Raw genomic sequence first — 21,515 nt, 5'->3', positions numbered from 1 at the left:
TATTTATTTGAAATGTTGCTTTTGAATGTAGATTGCACGTGCAAGTCACTGTGGAGAAATATAAACAAATAATTTGATATTCCAATAAATGGCCACAAAAGTGGACTGATTGTGACGTGCATGGTGTGTGCTGCTTGGGCAATTATTGTGGACATTTGTAGATACATTATTTTGTATTATTACCAATGGATTGTCTGAGTCAAAGTCTCTGTATGTACTATGTTTTGATTTGGATTTCACACAGCTGTACCTAAATAAACCATTACAATACCCGTCCATATCGAATGTAACACCCTTCAACGAGAGACACAAAATAGGCTACACTACACAAACTAGTGGTTTGAATTATTAAAATATAGTTTTACACCATGATAAAAATGATTGAGAAGCGAGCATTGGAAAGGTAGGGCATGCATGTTAATATGGAACATATTTCTAAGTTCGTTGAATCTAACTAAATGCAACTGATGCAACGTGCACCGTTTAACCGCAATGTCCACTATAGGGCCTACTACTGTTCCGACCTAGTTATTGAGTGCTGATACCTAGAGTATAACAGCACTGGAACTTTTAACTACACATGTAAAACTGCGGTTTACAGTAAATTACTGCAGGGTAATAACCGTTAATTAGCCTTCATTAATAATTGATAATTAACTTTTCGGAATTACACATGCCACCAAAGCAACTGTCCACATCGTATTTCACTGGTTGCACAATACAATGAAACAGACAAATGCACGTCATACTATGCAGCAGACCCGCGGTAGTTAGACCTACACAAAGTAGAAGCTGGAGAGCAGGAAGAAGTGTGTTGCTTGGCAACAGTCCATACCCGGCTTAGTCGCTGTTTGAACTGTTTGTGTTGGTGGTACTAAATTAATGATTAAATAAACAAATCATAATTGGTTGCGGCTTATTAACTCTAACCAACTACTAATACGGTGCTTGTAGAACCGTTACATAAAAGTAATAACGCAGTCGAGGTCGAGTTGCACTGGATCAGCATCGTCTCTGTGATTATCTTCGTTGCTCGAACCTACAGACCAGAGCTATTTAGAGAGCAATTTCTTCTCGGTAAATGGTTCTGCTACGGACTAATCTCAGCCGTGCTGATATTCAGGAGCCTACAACACTCCCTCTGGTGTGATATTCTACTTGGCGGAGTCAACATGTGCTGCTGGGTTTCGACACCTCCTTCGTCCACTTCTGACGCCAAAAAAACAAAAATCACAAGTTCAAATTACATTTTTCTCAGACCATAGTCCTTGTACGGGGTTATTCACAAATAAATAATATCCTCAACCTTCCCTATGTAGATGTATCAAGAGATTATATAGCTTATTTCTCCAAAATACGTATGATGCTTAAAAGCCTACGTTGGTAACGCTTTGTCCCTTCCATTAAGTACAATTATTTATATTCAGTGACACAGAAAACGAAAGCCGTTTACCCTTCAGTAATACATAGTTAACCCTCAAGGTGGCGCCAAATACAAAGTTAAAAAAAAGGTATGAAACGCAGCAGAACGAAGGTACCCTAGCTCTAGAGAACTGACCCGGGATCAGGTGAGCTAGAGCTGCCCTAGCTCTCCACAGAACTGACACTGGATCAGGTGAGCTCGAGCTGCCCTAGATCTACAGAAATGACCGGGATAAGTTGAGCTAGTTCTCCCCTCAACTTAGTATGCAGTATGGACTTTAAGGCCTACAGCTTAAAAAAAACATTGATCAGTCAAGACGTTATTTTTAAACTGGCAAAAACTCCGCAATATTTGAACTATTTATCATTTCCAAATTAAGCGCATAACAAATTGAAGAAATGGTTATACATTAAGTTGTGAAACCGTCGTTTCGCCAGCAATTACGATAAAGGCCACGGACAAATAAAACACAACCAATACATTGCAGTTTTGTTCTGAGTTTAATCACTGAAACGGACAATGAAGCTATTTCTCTTCCTTTTTCGTTTCAGCCGCATCCCTGAATGTCCATTGTGCGGCATGATCTGTGCCGTGATACATCAACACTTTGGTGCAACCATTTAGCAAGTCCGTGATCACACTCCTCCGTCCTTTTGGCTCAGGGTTTGAGAGGTTCTGCAGCACACCAAAGATATGCACTTTGTTGTTTTAATTACAGAGCAGCGAAACAACCCGGGTGGGCTGTGGCAATAATGTGATATTACTTTGTGATGGGGGGGGGGGGGCTCCTTTTATATGCAAGTGATTTTTTTCATCCTTTTTTTCTTTTTCTTTTGTACACAAACCGTGAATATTTCAACATGAAAACACCAAAACAGCCTGGCGTATGTGCATCACCTCAAAAACAATCGGACTCCAAAGACAGCGTATTGATTGAGTAGAGGGCCAGGTTTACTGCACTGCGGAGGCGGAGATAAACACCACATAACCACACCGCCAGCCTCACGGTTGCCATGGAGAAGGGACCACCGATAGATCAGAGTCGGGCGTGTGGCCTGAGTGGTGGTGCCTATGTACGTGCAATTCGTTTTTTGCCCTTTTGAATACATCCCCCTCCCTCCTTTATACAGTACAGGAATCACGGTAACCGAGCCTCAAGACAGAACCGACCCGAGGGACCGCAGGCCTCCGGCATCACCGCGGGGAGGCCGTTGAGGCGCTTGCAGGCCCCTTTCCCCCCCGTCACATGCGGTGTTGAAAGGGCCTTTTTTTTTTGTTTTGGTGCGCAACAGCGATCGCTGCTGATCCAATGATGAGGACCACAGCATTCTCGAAAATACAAGGAGTCCCAAACCGAGGACAATGCATACAGTATCTTCACACCAGAATGCCCCCCGCACAGCTAACACATAACATACAATTAATCAACAGCTAACGTGAGCCAATTTCATCACCGTCGTCGTCATCATACCAACTATTCCACATGAAAAGTATACGCCCCCATTTTTTTTCTTCTTCAGTACCAGGACAGCAAAGGGACACTGCAACAAAAAAAATAAAAAAAAATAAAAATGAATATATTCACCGAACGGAACAGTAAACAAAAACTCAAAATTCAATGAGTTGCTTATAAAAAGGGTATATTTGCTGCCCTCAGCCAGAGTGAAAAACAGAACAAATAAAAAAAAACAGAACAAGTGAGTATTAGGTATGCTTGCGTCCAAGTCCGTTTGGTTTCCATGGCAGCACTGCACCAGCAACTGGTATCTCTTAGATCCCACATAATTTCATTTCTCTTCAAAAATAGATATTTACTAAATTCATACAGTATTGGATAACTAAATTCACAAATGATACGAATCATAACCATACCTTTAAAACTGTTCTCACAAAACAGTTGATAATACCTTGATTTTGTGTAGTTTTATGATCGTTTTTTTTGTTAACATTTTTTTTTTCTTTTGCATTCAAGTTCCATATGCATACGACAAAAGTTTTTTTTTTGTAATCCACCGTGACTGAACTCAGTTAAATGCTTGGTCGGTTGAAACAAGAGCACCATGGGAGAGAAATGAGAGGGAAAGAAAAAAATAACAGTTAGAATACAACACTGTAATAAATCGGTCCTCATGTCCTCATGTGCCCCGATCCGCGTGGCTGACCTCTGACCTGCTTCCACCCCACCCCTGCAGCAGAGGGAGGGGGGAGTGAGGGTGAAAGAGGGAGGGGGGAAACAGACTACCATCAACCCTTCCTCTACGTCCTATCCCTCATCCTCCCCGCTCGCATTCGTCAAGTAGCCGGCGTGAAGAAGCTCAGTGCGTTGTTTTTTTTTGTGTATAGTTATTTTTTTGTGTTTGTTTGTGGAGAGGTTGCATGATTTCAGAAGTCTTCGATCTTTTATTGTATTTTTTTTTCTCGTCGACTCTCACTCTCGGGTGATCCGGCCGGCGCGGGAGAGTGGAGAGCGCTTCAGGTAGGTTTGTGTGTTTCCGGGTCGTCCGTCCGTCTGTCCTCTCTTTGCCCCCCCCCACCCCACCCCACCCCCTCCCGTCGGCCCGGGATTCAGCAGCCATAAAGAGACGTCGTGTTCTCCACGCTGGGCAGCGTGATCCCGCGTTAAGGCTTACTCGTACTCCAGGAACTGCTTGTGGTAGAACAACAAATACCTGCGGACCCAAGAAAGAAAGAAAACAGACCCTTAATACACACGCAGGAAAGTCACGTTACCGTGGTTCCTCTAACGCCCCGTGTGGTGCGCCTCTCTACCCTTCGCTGTCCAGGACGTCCTTGATGGTTGCCTTGGTGATGATGGCGTCGTCACATTTGAACCACTGGTCCTTGTGTTGGCGGATGAAGCTCGTGTAGTGTCCGCTCTCTAGCGTCCCCTGGTGGTTGACCACCGCAAACAAGGCATACCTGTCCGCCACCACACACACACAGAGAGGAGGCATACGTCAGTCACCTAGGTGGGGAAGCGCTACTGGAATTCTATCAAGACAATTCTAAAGAACTTTGGGTTTCGGTCTCTTCGGCCGTGGCCCCAAATAGCCAGAGCCATATATGGGCACGCATTATCAATGTTATTCGCAAGAAACTTCCTGGCAAACGTTCTGGAAAATGAAAGCTGTTCTAAACACCGTGAATTAATACAAAACCCGACATTCTTGTCGATGGGATTAAATGGAGTGTTCCCGAGAAGACGCAGCAGGGTGCATCCGTTACGCGATGTGGTGGAGCCAAGTTGACTTACTGAACCCCAATGAACGACAATTGATTGTTGTTCCAATGAGAATGGTATTATTGCCCATGAGGATGCAGATCGTCCTGGGGTTGTACTTACTTATTGTCGTTGTTTAATACATCAACAGTTTGTTGGTACTGGCCGTTCATTCTGCTCTCTTTACTGCAGGGGACAGAGAGAAGGAGAGAGAAAAAGATGAATAAATAATAATAAAAAAAAAAGGGTTTGGCTGGTGATAAACACAAGACATCCTGCTGATGCATGTCAGTACTCCTTGTCTCCACTAGGGGTCAGGAGTGTCTGTACAGGAGCTCTGACTGTCCAATGATGGGGAGCCAGTATGCAGCTGGATAAAAGGCTCCACTACCACCACCAGAGGGGTGGGGCACTACCACCACCACCGCCGCCGCCGCCGCCGCTGCTGCTGCTGCATGCTCGACTGGCAGGGGGGAAAACGTGGCGCGGACTATACTGGGCTAATGACTGGCACGGAGGGGGGTCGGGGTTCATTTGCATATCCCTTCACCTCCCGTCTGAGTCCATGATTGAAAAAAAGGGAATCTATATCTTTATCCATAAACCCAGATCCAATGATGGGGAAAAGAAATGAATGAATTGATTGAATAAAAAAAACAGGTTCAGAATGGTATAACGTTCAGAGTGATTCAAACATTTTCATGAGCTCATTGGGTTGGCGATGAGACCCAGTGAAAAGTCCCTTCAGTATGAGGGACAGCGCTGGACTAGTGGTGAATGTTCCTGCATTGGAGATCAATAAGACAGTGGTGGCTCACCTGGAGGCCATGAAGGGTGTCATGTCCAGCTCCAGCGGGAAGGACACGTACGTGGTGATTTTCCTCCGCAGTTTAGCCGAGTGCTCGAACCTCTGTCGATGGGGAGAGGAGGGGGGGGGGGGGGGAAGGAATGGTGGCCAGAGGAGGAATCGAAGAGGGAAAGGACAAAGAGGGAGAGAGCAGACGGAAGAGAATGAGGATAGGAGAGGATAAAGAAAAAGGGGAAATGTGTTTATGACCAACAGGGAATGCTTTAAACCTCAGTCATTGCTTATGAAATACAGGGAAGAGACCGAATGCATTTATGACGCAGGGAGTGAATGGTGAACAGGCTTTGATAAATGGAACAAGAACCCTCTTTGGTGTGCGTGTTGCATGGTTTTGCACACGTCTGCTGTTTGTATTAAACTGAATGCTTGGCATTTTGCGGCATCACAATCAATGTACACCATAACGTTTGAGTAGTTGCTTTAGAAAAGCCTTGCAACAAAACAACACAGTTGAAACATATTCTCTTCCTTTCTAAAACAAATTTTAAATCTGAGAAACTCTTAACCCCAAAACTTTTAGCTTGCTCTCTCCGATTTGTACATTTTGCCTTTGGCTCTTGAAGGATGAGTGCAGAATAGAAAGCTGAATACATTATGTCTTCAATGAGGTCCTCTGGGATGGTAGTGTCAAAATGGATAAACCAGAAGCCGTAGCTAGGCCCAGTAGCACTAGACTCTGCACCACATGTCCATCACACATGGCTGCTGTTCAGCATCATGCTCAATACCAGCTATTCAAGATTATAAACCACATCATTTACCAGCGCGTTTCATCAGGAATCATTTAACCCCCCCCCCCCAAAATCTATCCTCTGAATTTGATGCATCATGGTGAGGACATTTTGATTGTACTTCTATATAAACAAAGTTCTGTCCATCCTAGGAACCATACTCATTCTATCATACGTTCACATAAGGGGGCCGCCATGAAACCCCATAATCCCGTGTCCCCAGTGCCGTGGAAGACATTGCGGCGGGAGGCGATGCGTGGCATCATGCAACCACGGGCGGACTCACTTTCAGATGAAAACACGCCACAATGGGGAGCTTCTTCATCGTCAGCTGTTTGGTGGACTCCTGGTAGCTATGGCAACCACCGCATTTGATTTTGGCACTGCTTCCGAGATGCTCGGGCCGCGTGAACCTGCGTGACGAGGAGCAGAATTGAGATGGATCCAGGGTGTGTGCGCGCACGCGTGCGTGGGCGAGGGAGAGGACGTGCGAGAACAACATACAGAGAGCACACATAACAGACGGAGCGACGGAGAGACAATGCGACACGGGCACGGAGGTTTCATTTCATCAGTGCTCTGGGAAACCATTGAGGCAGATGGGTCGTCATCGGCAACGCATAAGGTCGTTCCCGCTCAATCAAACACGGCCAGTGCCCCACCGCCACCACCACCGCTGTCATGAACGGGGGAGGCGTGGTGGCGTGTCAAACGATAATCCGTTGAGGGTTGTTATGTTGCGTCCAGAGAGCGATAACACGAGTCCGCCCCGCTGCGTTTCTGGTGCAGTCATTCCGTTGATGAGGCCTCCATCACCACGGCAACAGCAACAACCGATCCTGCACCTTTAAGAGGTTTGCTGCAGCGCAGACTGGTGTGTGTGTGTGTGTGTGTGGGGGATGCAGTAAAGACTTAAGAACGGGGGGGAGAGAGAAAAAGAGCGAGACAGAGAGACAGAGAGACAGAGAGACAGAGAGACAGAGAGAGAGAGAGAGAGAGAGAATGAGCAAGGGAGAAAGTAATAGTGATGAGGCAGAGGGGTAGGTCGTGAGAGGCAACACCTGTTCTGCAGACCCTGGGTTGATGGGAGATGAGCTCCCGGGTATTCTCACCTCCCACCCGAGGGCTGTGGTGCAGGCAGAACGGGAGAAGCCCCAGTGAGGGGAGGGGGAGGAAGAGGGTGAGAGAGGGAAGGAGGGAGAACGAGAGGGTACGAAAGAGAGAGAGAGAGCAGTGCCCCGGGGGGTGGTTTCAGAGCGCTGAAGCCTGACAGTTGGATGCTATGCTATAGGACTATGGGGGGAATGTATTGACACATCCTATCTGAAGCAGCCGCAGCAGCAGCAGCAGTCAAATCTGTTCCGTCTCCGGATTCCTGGTGTGGCAAGAGCTGAGGCTGAGACGGATCAATCAGGGGACACTAGGGGCGTAACGGTGCCCGCCCAGAACCATGATGGCAAGAACGGTTCAGTGTGCAACCGTGGCGGTTTGGGACTGGTTGAATCAATGTACGGCGGAGAGAGAAAGTAGGCGCCTGATTTAAGCACATTTGGGAGTCAAGGCCATATCATTATACAAGCAGTGAGACTTTATTTTAACCAAAATATTATACTTTATTACATGGCTTTGATGAATACTCGATTATGATTGGGAAATTACAGTATTCAGTGGCCTTTCTTTGCTGCATAGCAGACCGATGCTATGACTAACACACTGTTGCTATGGAGGCTATTTCCAACCATAGAATCGAATGGACCATTTCTATAAGCGGAAGCAATGAAATATCAAACAAAATTATTTTCTAGTTCGATTTTGGGCCGAAATGATTGATTTCTTCAGTGGAGCAGCAGTCTAATCAGGCTGATTCGAGGGTGATGCAGGACCATGACAGTAAGAGTCACAAGGAATCGAGAGGCAGAAGGGAATTGACTCAGGGGGCTTGGGAATAGAATGTGTCAATAACTTCCCCCCTTATATTCCTCTAGCGTAAGATCCAACTGTGTATTTTACGATAATGACCGGCTGGCTGGACATTATCCCTTGCTTAACAGAGCCAGTAACATTGACGACTGCTGACACTGTCTGTAATTGCGGTCCGTGAGTGATCGCCCGTCAGTGGGGAACATAAAAGCCAGAGAACGCCGCGGTTGGATCCGCCCTGCATCATTTACATCAGGGAATATTAGACAGAGACACAGAGACAGAGACAGAGAGCTCGACCCAACGGTTCGCCTCCGGCACCGGTAGAGACGAGGCAGTGAGCAGCGGCTGTGGGGAGGAGGGGGCGGCCAGGGGGTGGGGGGGGGGGGAGGAGGAGGAGGCTGGAGAGGTACCTGCGTAGGCAGTCTGTGAGTGTGGTCGATCCTGACAGGTGGCTCTCGCCGTTGACCGCGCTGCCGTCCCCTCCCGGACTCAGGGGCCAGAAAGGTGTGGACGAGCCGGGCAGGTCCAGGCTGATGTCCCAGAAGGGATCTATCGTCGTGGAAACGCCACTGCATTGAGGGGGGGGGGGGGGGGGGGGGAGGGGTACGCATTAGTAACAACGTCACCTGCAGGTGTGTCTGTGTTTACGGCGCAGAGGGTCTTGGCTACATGCAGCTGTCCCTTGTCTCTTTGTGGCCAGCGTATCGAAGGATGATTGGCCGCAGCAGTGTGTGTGTGTGTGTGTGTGTGTGTGTCCCTCCGTGTGTGTCACTCCGTGTGTGCGCGCACACACTCCTTCCAGCGCAATTGGCAATTCAATGGCGATGCATCAGACAGAATCTGCTGCACATAGGGAATTTCTAATGCCGTATTCCAAAGGCAGACTTTCACTTTGCAGAATTAGCACGTGCTCCTATACGCATCTCCCACTTGCTATACGGACCCATAGACGATAATGCACCATCACCCTTGATAAGATGAGTCATGCCGTGTAGTCGTCCGTTGGACCAGTAGGGGGCTTCTACAGCTAGGGGTTGAGGAGGACGGAGGCCGTTCACCTTGCGGTATGCCGCCAACGTAAAGAAGGCCATGCTTTTTTATCCATCAGGGATACACCACAGGTGAACCACAGTCACAGTTCCCTGTGTGTCGTTCGGTCCTATCCTATGTTATATGATGGTATCCATATACATGGCGTGAACCGCTCCTCGTATTCTCCGCTAGATGCTGTTGAGTGGATCAGGGCGGTGTTCTGCCGTTAACGGAACACGTCAGCTCCAGGGGGCGGCCCCCGGGTCAGTTGGTGTCTAGACGCCCTGCCCTTCGAGCGGCCTCCCGCTACAGTGCGGGACGAGGAGACAAAGAGGACACGAGAGACCGCGCTGAGCCCTCTAGGGGGAAGGGCGTCTTGATCGGAACAGGGTCCATTATAAGCACACCTGGAGAGGGGGATATGATCTAGTCGGTGGATGGATAAATGAGTAAACGGAGATCTGAGTTGGAAGCAACTCGAGCAGTGTTGTGCAACGGTTTTGATGCTTTGTCAGACCCAACGGCAGAACAGTGGGATCTTTGCTCACACTCCCCCACACCCACACAAATGGTCCTTACGTGCAAACTTGACAAGTGACGTCTGATTGCAGGCCCCCAGTGAAGATTTGGTCTATGATGCAGTTACAGTGGTTTGGATTGTTGGCCTTCTTTCCGTTGTCATCTCCTAATGGAAGCAGAAAACATTGTCGGTTAAAAAGTTGCACGCACACCAACTTAAGACTGCCTTGTCCCTGCCGCGTGGCTGGGGGAATGCAGTGGGCTGTTCGTTTAGTGGCGTGCATCCTCGCCACAGGCAGCGGTGGCGGCTGAGGCCACGCCGCTCAGCGCGTTGCTGCAGGCGCTGGGGTCTATTGAGATTCCCTGCACTTCCCGTGAGGCCCCTTCGGTACACACCATTGTCAGTCTCCTTCAGTACGTTTGGAATTGAAGCGAGGCGGGGAGCAGTGACTTGTGGCTAAGGAGTGTGATGAATAAGAAAACAAAAAAAGGCATAGGTCCGCATGGGGAAGAGCAGCATGTCCCTCCCGCCCCTCGCTTCGCTGTCTTTGATTGGTCCATTTTGTAATGGTGTCGTGAGCCGTACACAGTGGGGTGGATCCGTGAATACGTTTGACGTATTAATATTAATTTCAGTGCGGATGAGATTCCCCGTTCAAGACCTCATATCATCTGGTAACTGCATAAATAAACGAAACCCTCGGAAGGCTGTGATGTCCTGTAACAAACACTTTGTGATGTTACCGCTCTGTAACATGCAAGGTAACATGTCGGTGTTCGTTTTGACGCCACTGTACAAAGTTGTTACGTGGGAGTATCTGCCACTTACAGCTAAAAATGCTTTTCGCAGAGTGCTAGTATCGATTGGATGCGCATCCCAGCTCATGCGAGTGTGACGTTCGTTTTGACCACGGCCCGCGCACACCCTCTTATAGAACTCAATGAGTCAGGGTTTTCTGACACAGTGCTGAAACTCTTCAGGGGTAGTTCTCCTGCCAAACCGGGGGTTAGCTAGGGGTTAACATTAACCAGCTCATTTAAACAATAGGGAGGGGAACTAAAAACTAGGGGGCGGGGTGTAAAAGGACGCCTGCGTGTGTGCTTGCTAGCCTGCGTGTGCTTGCGTGTATGCTTGCTCGTGTGTGTGCGCTGGCGTGGGTCGGCGTGGGTGTGCGTTTGCGTGCGTTTGTGAGTGAGTGCGTGCGGGTCGGCGCGGGGGAATGGGTAGGTGTGTGCGTGGGTAGGTAGCGTGCTTGCGTGCGTCTTACGCGTGGTGTCCCCCTTGCAGTGCCGGTGCAGCACGTCCAGCGCGGCGATGAGGAACTCGTGTGCGTCCTGCTGCTCGTAGCCGGCCAGGTGTTTGGCATGGGTCCACACCAGGTGCAGCAGCCGGAAGGGAATGTGGGGCGACCGGTGGCCGGAGTAGAACTGGCAGACACACCAACACATCGGATGACAATCGTTCAGCTGAATCGAGGACTCCTTAACGGCTTGCGGTGTCGCTTACCAAGTACCTGACATTTAGCGCAGAGCCACTTGTTTTAGAAGTCTGCTCAGGTGATATTGATCATTATTCAGTGAGTTTCCAGAAATTATCCAATAGATGTTTGTTGATTACTGAACAGCACTTGGTTATCAATCAGAAGGATCAATTTAGGACACATATAGGCTTTAAGACGTGGTGTTTTTTCTGGATTCAGAGGGCAAACATTTAAAATACGTAAAATACAGACAGTTACTACCAAGGCGCTATTCCAAGAGCAGGGTACCTTGTCCCTGTTTGCTCCTTAGTATCTCCGTATTTTGCATGAAATTGCAGAGTGAGCAGCAGCAGCAACAACAAATATTTATTTTGATGCCTGAATTTCCCCGGTCTGCCGCCCATCTCGGTAGATTAAAGCCAGACTAAAGCAGTGTCAGACCCTCACGGATGTCATATTCATAGATAAAACCGGCTGTTTAAACAAGGCGAGAACGGGACTAGGGCGAAGCAACAGAGGATTCGCTGGGTGGGGGCGGGGGGGTTGGAGGGGCGGGGCAGAGACAGTCCGGGGGTGGCACGGAGATGACGGGAGCACAGCCGAGCAGAGATGAAGGGCAGCCTGGGTGCTGCCACCAAGCTCCACCACCACCACCGCAGCACAGCCCGTTCATTTCAGACTGTGCCTTTCATTTCTCTGGTAGTACAGGCAGAAATACTGTGAACACCGACTCAAGACTGCCTTTTAATCTCCCCAATTCCCTGAGAAGTCTGAGTGAGCCGTGCAGAGGGAAGAGGGGAAAAGAAACGTCCGTGCAGACTGAGCTGAAGGTAGTTTGTTCCTCGTGGCAGTTTGAAGTGAGCTGACATGGCAGCGACAGTGTACAGAGAGGAACAAACAGGGAGGAATGAGGGCTTGATGAAAGCAGAACAAAACTTCCTTCTCTCTGTGATGTCAAAAAGTTGTGCAAGAGGGCGTGTTTATGTGTGCCTGTGCAGCAGAGAAAAGCGTAGAACCATGGGCAACCTTCATAAGACTGCCTTGGCGTAAGCGACAGTCACTGTGCGTGCGTACCGTTCTTGAATAGCAGCCACAGCCTACTCAGAGGCCACAGTTCATGCCCTACTCGGTCGCTTTCCTACTCTGTGCGAGAAAGGAACAGAACTTTGTCTGAGGGGTGTGGGCTGGCGTACGGCAACTTCAGATATCACTGGTGTTTTCTCACACACACCATGTTTGGCACAATGCACCATCTGTAGGCCCACACAGATGCATGTCACACTGAAACACGTGGGTGCCTTGAAGGAGGAGAGGATAGATGCAAAGCAGCGTGGGAACGGATAAATAGGGAAATAGGCAGCAGCGGTCCTTGTGTAACACCCAAAGTTGATGTTCCACAAACACAGGACACTAATACCCAAGTGGGTGCTACATATTGGTGGTGGTTAGTGAGGTCCCCACTTCACTTTAGGCGTCTTTGAGTGTTATTAATTATTATTATTCTTCATGTTTAACCTCTGTTTTCCTTTTATTCCTAGTCTGTTTTACATAGTTTTGAATGATGACTATATGCTCTGTAAGGTGACCTTGGGTGTCTTGAAAGGCGCCTCTAAATTAAATGTATTATTATTATTATTAATACGAGTGCATATATATATATATATATATATATATATATATATATATATATATATATATATATACACACATGTAGCCTTTGGGTGGGCGTAGCAGTGAATCTGCAGGGAACTGTACACCTTCTGTGGCCCTACGGGTTTATTACGTACATTTAGTCACAGAGGCAAACTTACCTCTTGAAAGAGCTGGGACATTTCACAGACCAGACAGGAGTTTGATTGCATCTCGCATTTGTGTCTGTCCGAGAGGAAGAAGTCCCGTAGCAGCGGTGTGTGCGTGAGTGCCTGAACAATGCAGTTCATGAAACACGTGTTGCCCAAGTTTATTAACCCTCGTAAACCTGCAAGAGAAGCCAAAGAGGGTGGTTTAGATGCATCATCATCATATCGGACAGTAGCTGGTGAATTAAACAGCCGTCAAGCTTAAGGGAAGAAAAGGCACCTGGTACACTGGATTTATTTGGTTTAACCCTTTTGTCCCGTCAATCCTGCCTTAACTTGTGTCCAATTAATAATGAGTCATCATAAATTAATTCAATTTCATGATTATACATATGTGGCCCAATTGGTAGAGGATGGCATGAACACAAGGGCTTCAGGTTTCATTTACCCTGAGTTCACCCAGGCCAAGAACGTCTGGTCTCATGGCGCTTGTAAGAAGCATCCGTATATTGACTTCTACATTCTGGAGAAAATTCTCACAAATAGACAAAGATCAGAGACTCTAAGCTCAAAATGTGTGATGCTATCGGATTCTCTGTTCTGGAAGACCGGTGAACTACAAAAGCATGGAACTGCAGAACAAAAACGGGAAGGAACATAAATATGAGAAAAGGCTCTGAATAAATAAAGAGGAATAGTGCGAGCAAGAGAGAGCGTCTAGCACTGCGAGCAACACGCAGAGAGAATGATAGACCCACGGTGGCACAGATCTGTCAGAGAGGAATTTGATGTTAAGCACCCCAGTGTGGCTGCTCGCTCTTGGCTGACCTTAAAGGACACTTGACTGAATGACCTTAAGTGATACTTCAATGGGTGACCGAGCCCAGATAGATTTGAGACACCGTGACACACGCACACACGTCTGGAGAACACTCGTCTGTCGCCCACCTATGGTGCAGTTTGTAGTGATTTTCCTCCGCTTTGGATTGTGTCGTAGTAATTCTAGCTCCCGCTTGGTGGGCTCCCATGTTGTGTATTTCTCCCCGATACCTGCTGACACGGGAAAGGAAAACATGAATCCACCATAGATGGATGTGCACGACTGATTCGTCAGACTGATTATCCGTGTTAGACGAGTCGAGTAATGTAGCTTCATTGGCTAGACGACAGGAGCACTTTTTATCAAATAGTTTTGCATATTTAAAATAATTAGCACTAATAATCTTTACAAAACAAGCATGTTAGGCCTACTAAGGTAAGGTTAGTAACACCCGCCCCAAAGATAGAAAAAAAAAGCGCCCCAGATAGAACGGTTTCACGCAGGACCATGTATACGTCGATACAGTGAGTGGTGGCATGAGTTGACCAACTGTGTTCTGTTTACATTCTGCAAACACAAACTGTCAAGTGGTCTCCCGCAAACTGCGGGACTCTATTTTTTCCAAACATAATAGTCCAAGGATCGATCTGTTAACCTTTGTGGACTGAAAGCAGGTAAAAGGCCAACTGAAAATATAGTATTACTTGTAATTCTTGTTACTTCAGTGCCCATTTTAAAATCAGGTATGATTTTCTCAAGTACTCAACATACCAAAATAAAAGGTTTAACAGAACCAACAGAAGTAAAAAGGGAAAATCGGGTGAAAGCAGGGAGACAACAAAAGTATTTTGTTGTGTACGACAGTGGGAAAATAAATTGGCATGGAACAATTGAACTGCCACGATAAGAACACCATTTGCTACAGCAATATGTCCATTAAATGCGATGGAGCTGAATTTCAGCAGCATGTGAAATGTAGTTGCCAAAAATAAATCATTATAGATTTCGAGTGACTCTTGCAGGGCATAATCCATGCAATATCTTTCTTCTTTCTTTGTCAAGTTTGAATGTGCCACAATTTCTTGATTTCACAACCCGACAACCTGATTTCTAGGTCAATTTTTTTTTTCAGACTTGTCCATTAAATGCCAGGGAATTAGTCATAAGAATGCAGGTCATTATGGATTGATCAAGCCGTGCCGATTGATCAAGCCGTGCCGACACTTGACACCATGTGATCACAACACCATCGAGGGTGTTGTGATCAGCGGTGTGGCGTCGATTATGGCGTAGAGTTACCGACACGAGGGTGGAAACAAAAAGCGACATACCTTGCAATTTCCAGGCTTTTCTCTGTTCTTCTTTGGCAATCTGCTCCATTTCTTTGTCGTATATGTAGTCTTGACACACAAAACAATATATTCCACCATATAATAAGTCTACAGCTGGTGGAAAAAGAGAGAAAGCACAATAATTAGAAATAGATTTTAGCTTACCATCCCAACAGTGCTGGCCTCAAGGCAAGCTCCTCCTCGTCTCTCTATTCCTCATTCACGTCTATTGATCATGGGCCTTCAGAACGGCCACGGGCAATGCAGGGGAGGTAGGGTGTGTGTGTGTGTGTTTGTCATCCACCCCCACCTGTGCCTTCCAACAACCATCCCTTTTCATTCTCAAAGACCACGGCAACAATGCAAGGGGATCCGTTGCCGTGACAACCTATTTACAGCACTTCCGTTGTACCTCTACCGCCACTGTGCACATGGAGTCAATCAAAAAGGGGTCATGGACAACGGTTCAATTAGGAAGAGGGGAGCGTTTGGCCGCCACGCTCATTTCAGCTGTGTCGTGACGCATGCTGGCAAATATCAAATCCTACAGCAGAGTGCTCGCTAGCCTACAACGCACATTAACCGTGTTCATTCGGTCTCGTCTTCGGTCATAACGGCATTGATGCGCAAGGAGCATGCAGAGTGTGCAAGCGTTCAATTTCACTTGGGCCTTCTTTAATTCCTGCACTAGCCAGCTGCACCGTTCCATAAACGTGGCCCGCTTCACTGCAGAGAGGATGTCTGCTGGAGGGAGGGAACGAAAGGGAAGAGATGAGACACACGAGCACCGAGGTGAGGATGCTCGCGGTGCGGAGCCGGGATTCATTTGATTAGACGTGCACGGGAACAGAGTACTAATGCCTGTGAGGCCTCTGTGCAAAGCTCAAAGCTAATTACCATTGTGAATCCCTGCGTTTGTGTGTGTGCATGAGGGTGTGTGCTCGGGCGGGGGGGGGGGGGGAGGGGGGGGGATTAACCACAAGATGTGTGCATGTTGAGACAAAGGGAATTATAAAGTGTACCCACATTGACTGATTCGAACACGGAGCAAGCAAAACCAAGGGACTCTGTTACGATCCCTCCCGCCCAGGACAATAGGCATTACCTGACCCCTGCTACCGCCTGTATTCCTTTCTCTCTGGTCTACTTCCTACTCAGATCTTATCAACCCTACATGAATCATGCACTCAACGCTAGAGCCGGGCTGAGTTTGTCCTCGTATGGCTGTGCATTACCTAACGTCTAACCTGCCAGACAGCTGCGGCAGGGAGCAACGAGGGGCTTAAGCCTGTGTTGGACTGGCCTAACCACCTCAAAGAATAGCAATGCACGGTGGTTGAAGGGTTCAGCCAGGTAAGGTCGGCGCTCATTGCGATGTTTCGACCCCCTGGGGTCTGGGGTTGCTGACAGAAGTGCAGGTGGGGGGGATAGGTGGATGGTGTGGCAGTGATGCAGTTTAACCGGTCGTAATTACGTTAGTAGACATAATTAACATTGAGACAGAAATGACTGAGTGGATTGTTTTGACTTTAACACAAGGGCCAAAATCAGTCAAGCCCAAAGATTCTCAATGCAACGTCCAAAAGTGTGAATGTACGCTTCGAGCTGTAAAGCCAGCACATCTGGGGGAAGATTTAACCTGAAACCAAGCTGTCTAGGGCTGCAGCAATCAGCCGATCGACAGAAACCCCTGCATGGTTTCTATGGATACACTCAACGTCTGAGCTTGTCAAACAGGCACTGAGTTTTTTTTAAGTGTTAGTACAGTTGATGCAGGCGTAACAATAGACAGGTTTATATAGGTATGCTCAATAGGGGAATAAAACAAAGGGAACACATGGTGGCGTTTGCAATTGCGGTTAAAGATTAAAGATTTTTAACCTTTTGTTTGTACAGCGGAGAACGATGAAGTCCTGCCTGGGGACGATTAGCTATTGCAAATGTGTTGCTGAATACTGATCTGACCCGAGTAAACAATAAAATACCTTCAGAGTAGGGCTGGGCGATATGGGCCAAAATGAATATCTCGATATTTTTTTACTATATCTCGATACACGATATATATCTCGATATATTTTGAATCTCCTCTAGAGCACATCATAAATGCTCGATTCAACCATGTCTGGCATAATGTTACGTCAGTAATAATTCTAGTATTACTGAAACATAAGTCTGCATGTAGATTACATGAAACAACATATTGTTTAAACTCATCAGTGCTTTCTATTGGAACAATTTAGAACTTGCACATAAGAAAAGGAAAATCACAGCAAGTTAGATTTACCAACACAGCATTTATTCAAACCGTTAATTATTTATTAACAGTTTGAATAATAATTATTATATATACACTGCCAGACGAAGGATCCAGTGCTATTCTTTTTCGAAACCAAATCCTCAGTTTCCATCCTTTTTTCTCTTTCTGGCTGTTCTCACTCACCAGTCGGAGGTACACGCACCTACAGCAGCGCGCCTTCCAGACTACGTCACACATGCGCGTCCATGAGAATCTCGTGGACTCGCAATGGGCGGGGGGAGTGAGTTTAGAGAGCCACCGGAAATAGCGAGAGAAGGGAACGCTGTGCGTGTGCGTTAAACAAACCCCGAGAAGCCCAATCCCTATGAGAGCTCCCCACGCTACGGCCATCAGGAGGCGCACAGAGCTTTTATCCGTGATATTATATAACCAATTATATTATATTATATATTATTATATATAGAGCTCCGGGAGTCGCAAACGGCAACAATCACTTTCTCCTCCGTGCTGCAGTTCACCCCGGACTGCACTGCACCGAGTTTGACGGTTGAACGCTGGTTGGCTGTTACGTTACACATGTCACTCAGTGGCCACGCTGTTGAATGCTGATTGGCAGATACGCGTCTCTACGTTCACTTTGTATGAGATCTTGTCGCCCCGTCGCGTGAAAGCACAACGAGTATGCCGGCGGCGGCAAAAAGAAACATTGCGTCCCAATTTATATTCGATGTTCGCGATATGGGCATTTTATCCCCTGGAGAACATCTCGCGATACATCGCATATATTCGATATAACGCCCAGCCCTACTTCAGAGCACAAGGGTTTTGAAGCGGTAAACTTACTAATCGTGTCATTACACTGACCTCTGAATGGCCGATGAGCAACCTGGCAACAATGTCCCACGTGTGATCGAGATGCCCATAAAGACACGCAAGCCAATTTAAATTACAATCGCTCATTTAGCTTTCACAAAGCATGCAAACTAAACAGGGGCAGGTACTAGGAATGGAGGGGAAGCATTTGATCCAGAACCAGCAGAATCCATGGAGCTGGGGGGAGGTCAGACTTACCCAGGTTGTGTCGCTTGTTTTTGGCGTGATCGTGGATGTGTTTCTTGCTGAAGCAGCCGAAGAATACGCAGTAGAGACAGGAGTGGAGTCGGTTCAGGTGGGCCCCACAGATGTGACAGATGCACGACTTGGCCTGTGGGTAGGATGATGGACAAAAAGAGGGGGACAAAGGAAATGGTCAGTATGGGAACAACTTTGTATTACAACAGTCAACTCTCCAGCAATTTGAATGGCGGAACGACATAAGTGGGAAGAATAGTGTTGGCTGCAGTTCTGAATTTAAATCTGCATACAATTATGTGACTCACAGGCAAGGATAATCAAAAGCAATCGAGGAGCCTAATTTGCTTGGACAGCCAGCACATATTTCTACTTTCAATCTAATTATTTAAAGTCCACACACACACACACACACACACACACACACAGAGACTATGGTGACTGGAGAAGTAAATTGTGATGTCTCAATTGCAAGAGACCAAAGCGTGCTGGCAGTGAAGTATGATATTTTGAGTGTCTTAATTGCCACTCCATTCTTTATTTTTTCCAGTGTTCCCAAAACTGAGAATGTCTGCCACAAATGTTGGGACATCCAAAAGACGAAGAACAATGCGTGCCTAAATGCAGACTAATATGGTTGAACTCGTTACACTCCTGTGTCGTACTCCTGCAGCGGCTATCGATGACACGTTCAAACATCACCCCATGCTGCGCAGGGGCATCCATTACATACGCAAAACATGACTGCAGTTTGGAAACATTTCAGAATCCCTGAAATGGACACCATGTTGGCCAACTGTGGAGAAACACCCAAGAGCCACCCCAGAGCTGTAAGTCTCATGTGGTTCTTGAAAGAGACCGCCGCCATTCTGCTGTGCTAGGGTCCATTTGGTCTTCAGCCCAGTTGATTATGGAAAAATCATACAAGAATCTGGCCGATTTTAGCTTTCGTTTTGAAAATGAAAGCAGAGATGAAAAGGTATTCCTACACTTTTGACATTTACGGTTTGAGAATAAGAAAATTGAGGCAGCCATAATATACAAGCTGGCGCTTATGAGATCCCACGTGCAGTACAAGCATCTCAGTAATGGAGATTGTGGAGCTAAAAGGATTATTTTGCATCTACAAAAGCCTATACCCTCCCCAGATGAGTACAGAGAAAGAGGGAAGGGGCGGGGAGATAAGGTAACGGACACAGTAGAGAGTACAGACGTGCTCTCAAAAGGAAGAACTGGGATTATGGCAGCCTTTCTTCTACTCGTGGAGAGAAACGTAAGGCACTGGCTATATGTGCGCTTTAGGGATGTGTCGGTCGCGACTGATTCGTTACAACGAACGAATCCCGAACGTGAACGACAAGAACTGGTTCCCCAAAACAAGAAGAACTGGTTCTTTGATTCTTTTTTTTTTTAACATAAACCAAACATATGGTCATGTAAATAAAATATACAAACGAACAGAGCTCCGTCTCCCCGCGACTTATATTGATTGAGTCTACAACTTCCTCAAAGATTCAGCCAATGAGAGGTAGCAATGGTGTTGGAATGGCACCTGGGTAAACCAATGACAAGGCGGTACCGTCGAATATGCGCGCTTTCTCTGTCTGACGTATCTTGGGTCATACCATTCGACTCATATATCCCCCTACATTTTTTGAAAATAGACTTGACCTCCATCTGTTCATTGGATAAACGCATTTCCCAATCCCAGGAGTCTTTGCTCCATTCTACGTCAATTTAAGAACAAACAAAGAAATTAAACTGCAGTTCGTATTTTTTATTTATGACCATGCAAGTTCTGTAATGCCTGAACAATGAAGAATTAAATGTAAAGTAAAATAAAATTATAAATGTAAAACCATGAATGAAATATAGAGAGTAGGGATGCAAACAATTAATCGATTATCGATTAATTGTCGATAAGAGATTACTCGATAAAAATAGATTACTTGCAATTAATCGCGTTTTTAACCCGTAATTCCCCACCCGTCCACGTGAGGGCGCGCTTGACGCCAGACGTACTTGACGCACACGCGGGAACACAAGCGGGAACACAAGCAAAGCAGGGCAAGACAAACGAAAAGCGAGACACTGACACGATGAAGAGGGCAAAACGGAGTGCAGTATGGAGCCACTTTAAGTTGGTTAATGACGACAAAGACGCCAAATGCACAATATGTGGAAGTATTTTAAAGTACAACAACTAAACGACTTTGTTGAATTACCACCTAAATGTGTAACATTCAGAAGGAAATTCAGCTTCTCAGAAGAATTGCCGCTTATCAATTAATCGATCATCGATCGATAAGATGAAACAACTATCGATTAATGAATTACTCGATAATTTGCATCCCTAATAGAGCGTAAGCAAGTGGTATAAATATTGGTGGGACGTTCGATATACTATATAGCAGGCACCTCCAAACGGCGGACTCCGGTCATGACGGTCCTATCCGGACCCATGACCAATTAAAAAATATATATATATATATTATAAAAAAACTTTTTTTAATTATTTATTTTTTTAAGATGTAATCTGACGTAACGAACGAATCAAAACGACCGAATCAAATAAACGAATCGTTATAGTGAACTGAACTGAAAGAACTAGTTCCCGGAAAAGAATAATTTTGCCCATCCCTAGTGCGCGTGTATCAATGTCAGTGTGCATGCATATGTTGGTGTATGCTTCTGAGAGTGTATCCATGCGAGGGTGTTTTGTGTACATCATTCTGATGGCCCTAAAAAACACAGATATGCCTACACACAGGGTATGCAATAAATCTTTTCTGCTGAACACTCCCAAATCCCTCCTGTTCTGGCCGCCTGCCATTGTAAAGACATCAGGCGTCCACTCCAGCTAATGAACAGAGGAGCAGTTTGGTCCAGGCAGAGACAGGCGGGCCAACTATGGAGGGCGGGATACAAACTAACTGGCGAATCCGCTGTGGCGAACAGGGGACAACGGGCTAGAGTCTTCATTAGCATGAAGCTTTTCCGAGATGGCGCTGTCAAGGCAGTGGATATGGACACGGTAAGG

General features: G+C 46.6%; 3 protein-coding genes across 6 annotated transcripts in view; 1 reads left to right on the top strand and 2 right to left on the bottom strand.

Moving 5' to 3' along the window:
* LOC132475672 (somatostatin receptor type 2-like) overlaps positions 1–21,515 on the top strand; it is a 317,638-nt gene that overhangs the window by 5,306 nt on the left and 290,817 nt on the right. The gene's annotated exons all lie outside the window — the stretch shown is intronic.
* LOC132475731 (peripheral myelin protein 22-like) overlaps positions 1–21,515 on the bottom strand; it is a 353,371-nt gene that overhangs the window by 296,388 nt on the left and 35,468 nt on the right. The gene's annotated exons all lie outside the window — the stretch shown is intronic.
* LOC132475632 (ubiquitin carboxyl-terminal hydrolase 22) overlaps positions 1,905–21,515 on the bottom strand; it is a 33,511-nt gene continuing 13,900 nt past the window's right edge. For 2 of the 4 annotated variants that reach the window (XM_060076870.1, XM_060076875.1), the window contains 12 exons: positions 18,476–18,608; positions 15,148–15,261; positions 13,945–14,049; positions 13,009–13,175; positions 10,985–11,144; positions 9,777–9,882; positions 8,576–8,734; positions 6,529–6,655; positions 5,462–5,553; positions 4,767–4,829; positions 4,193–4,342; positions 1,905–4,092 (listed from right to left, as the gene is read on the bottom strand). In XM_060076870.1, coding sequence (XP_059932853.1) covers positions 4,050–4,092; positions 4,193–4,342; positions 4,767–4,829; positions 5,462–5,553; positions 6,529–6,655; positions 8,576–8,734; positions 9,777–9,882; positions 10,985–11,144; positions 13,009–13,175; positions 13,945–14,049; positions 15,148–15,261; positions 18,476–18,608 — 1,419 coding nt within the window. In that variant the 3' untranslated portion in view covers positions 1,905–4,049. The remainder of the gene's footprint in view (positions 4,093–4,192; positions 4,343–4,766; positions 4,830–5,461; positions 5,554–6,528; positions 6,656–8,575; positions 8,735–9,776; positions 9,883–10,984; positions 11,145–13,008; positions 13,176–13,944; positions 14,050–15,147; positions 15,262–18,475; positions 18,609–21,515) is intronic. The other 2 variants (XM_060076874.1, XM_060076879.1) reach the window with 1 other exon arrangement.

This window comes from Gadus macrocephalus, chromosome 2 (assembly GCF_031168955.1).
Source record: "Gadus macrocephalus chromosome 2, ASM3116895v1".
NCBI lineage: Eukaryota > Metazoa > Chordata > Actinopteri > Gadiformes > Gadidae > Gadus > Gadus macrocephalus.
Note: the sequence above shows the minus strand (reverse complement) of the source record. Positions and strands in the feature narration are given on the sequence as shown.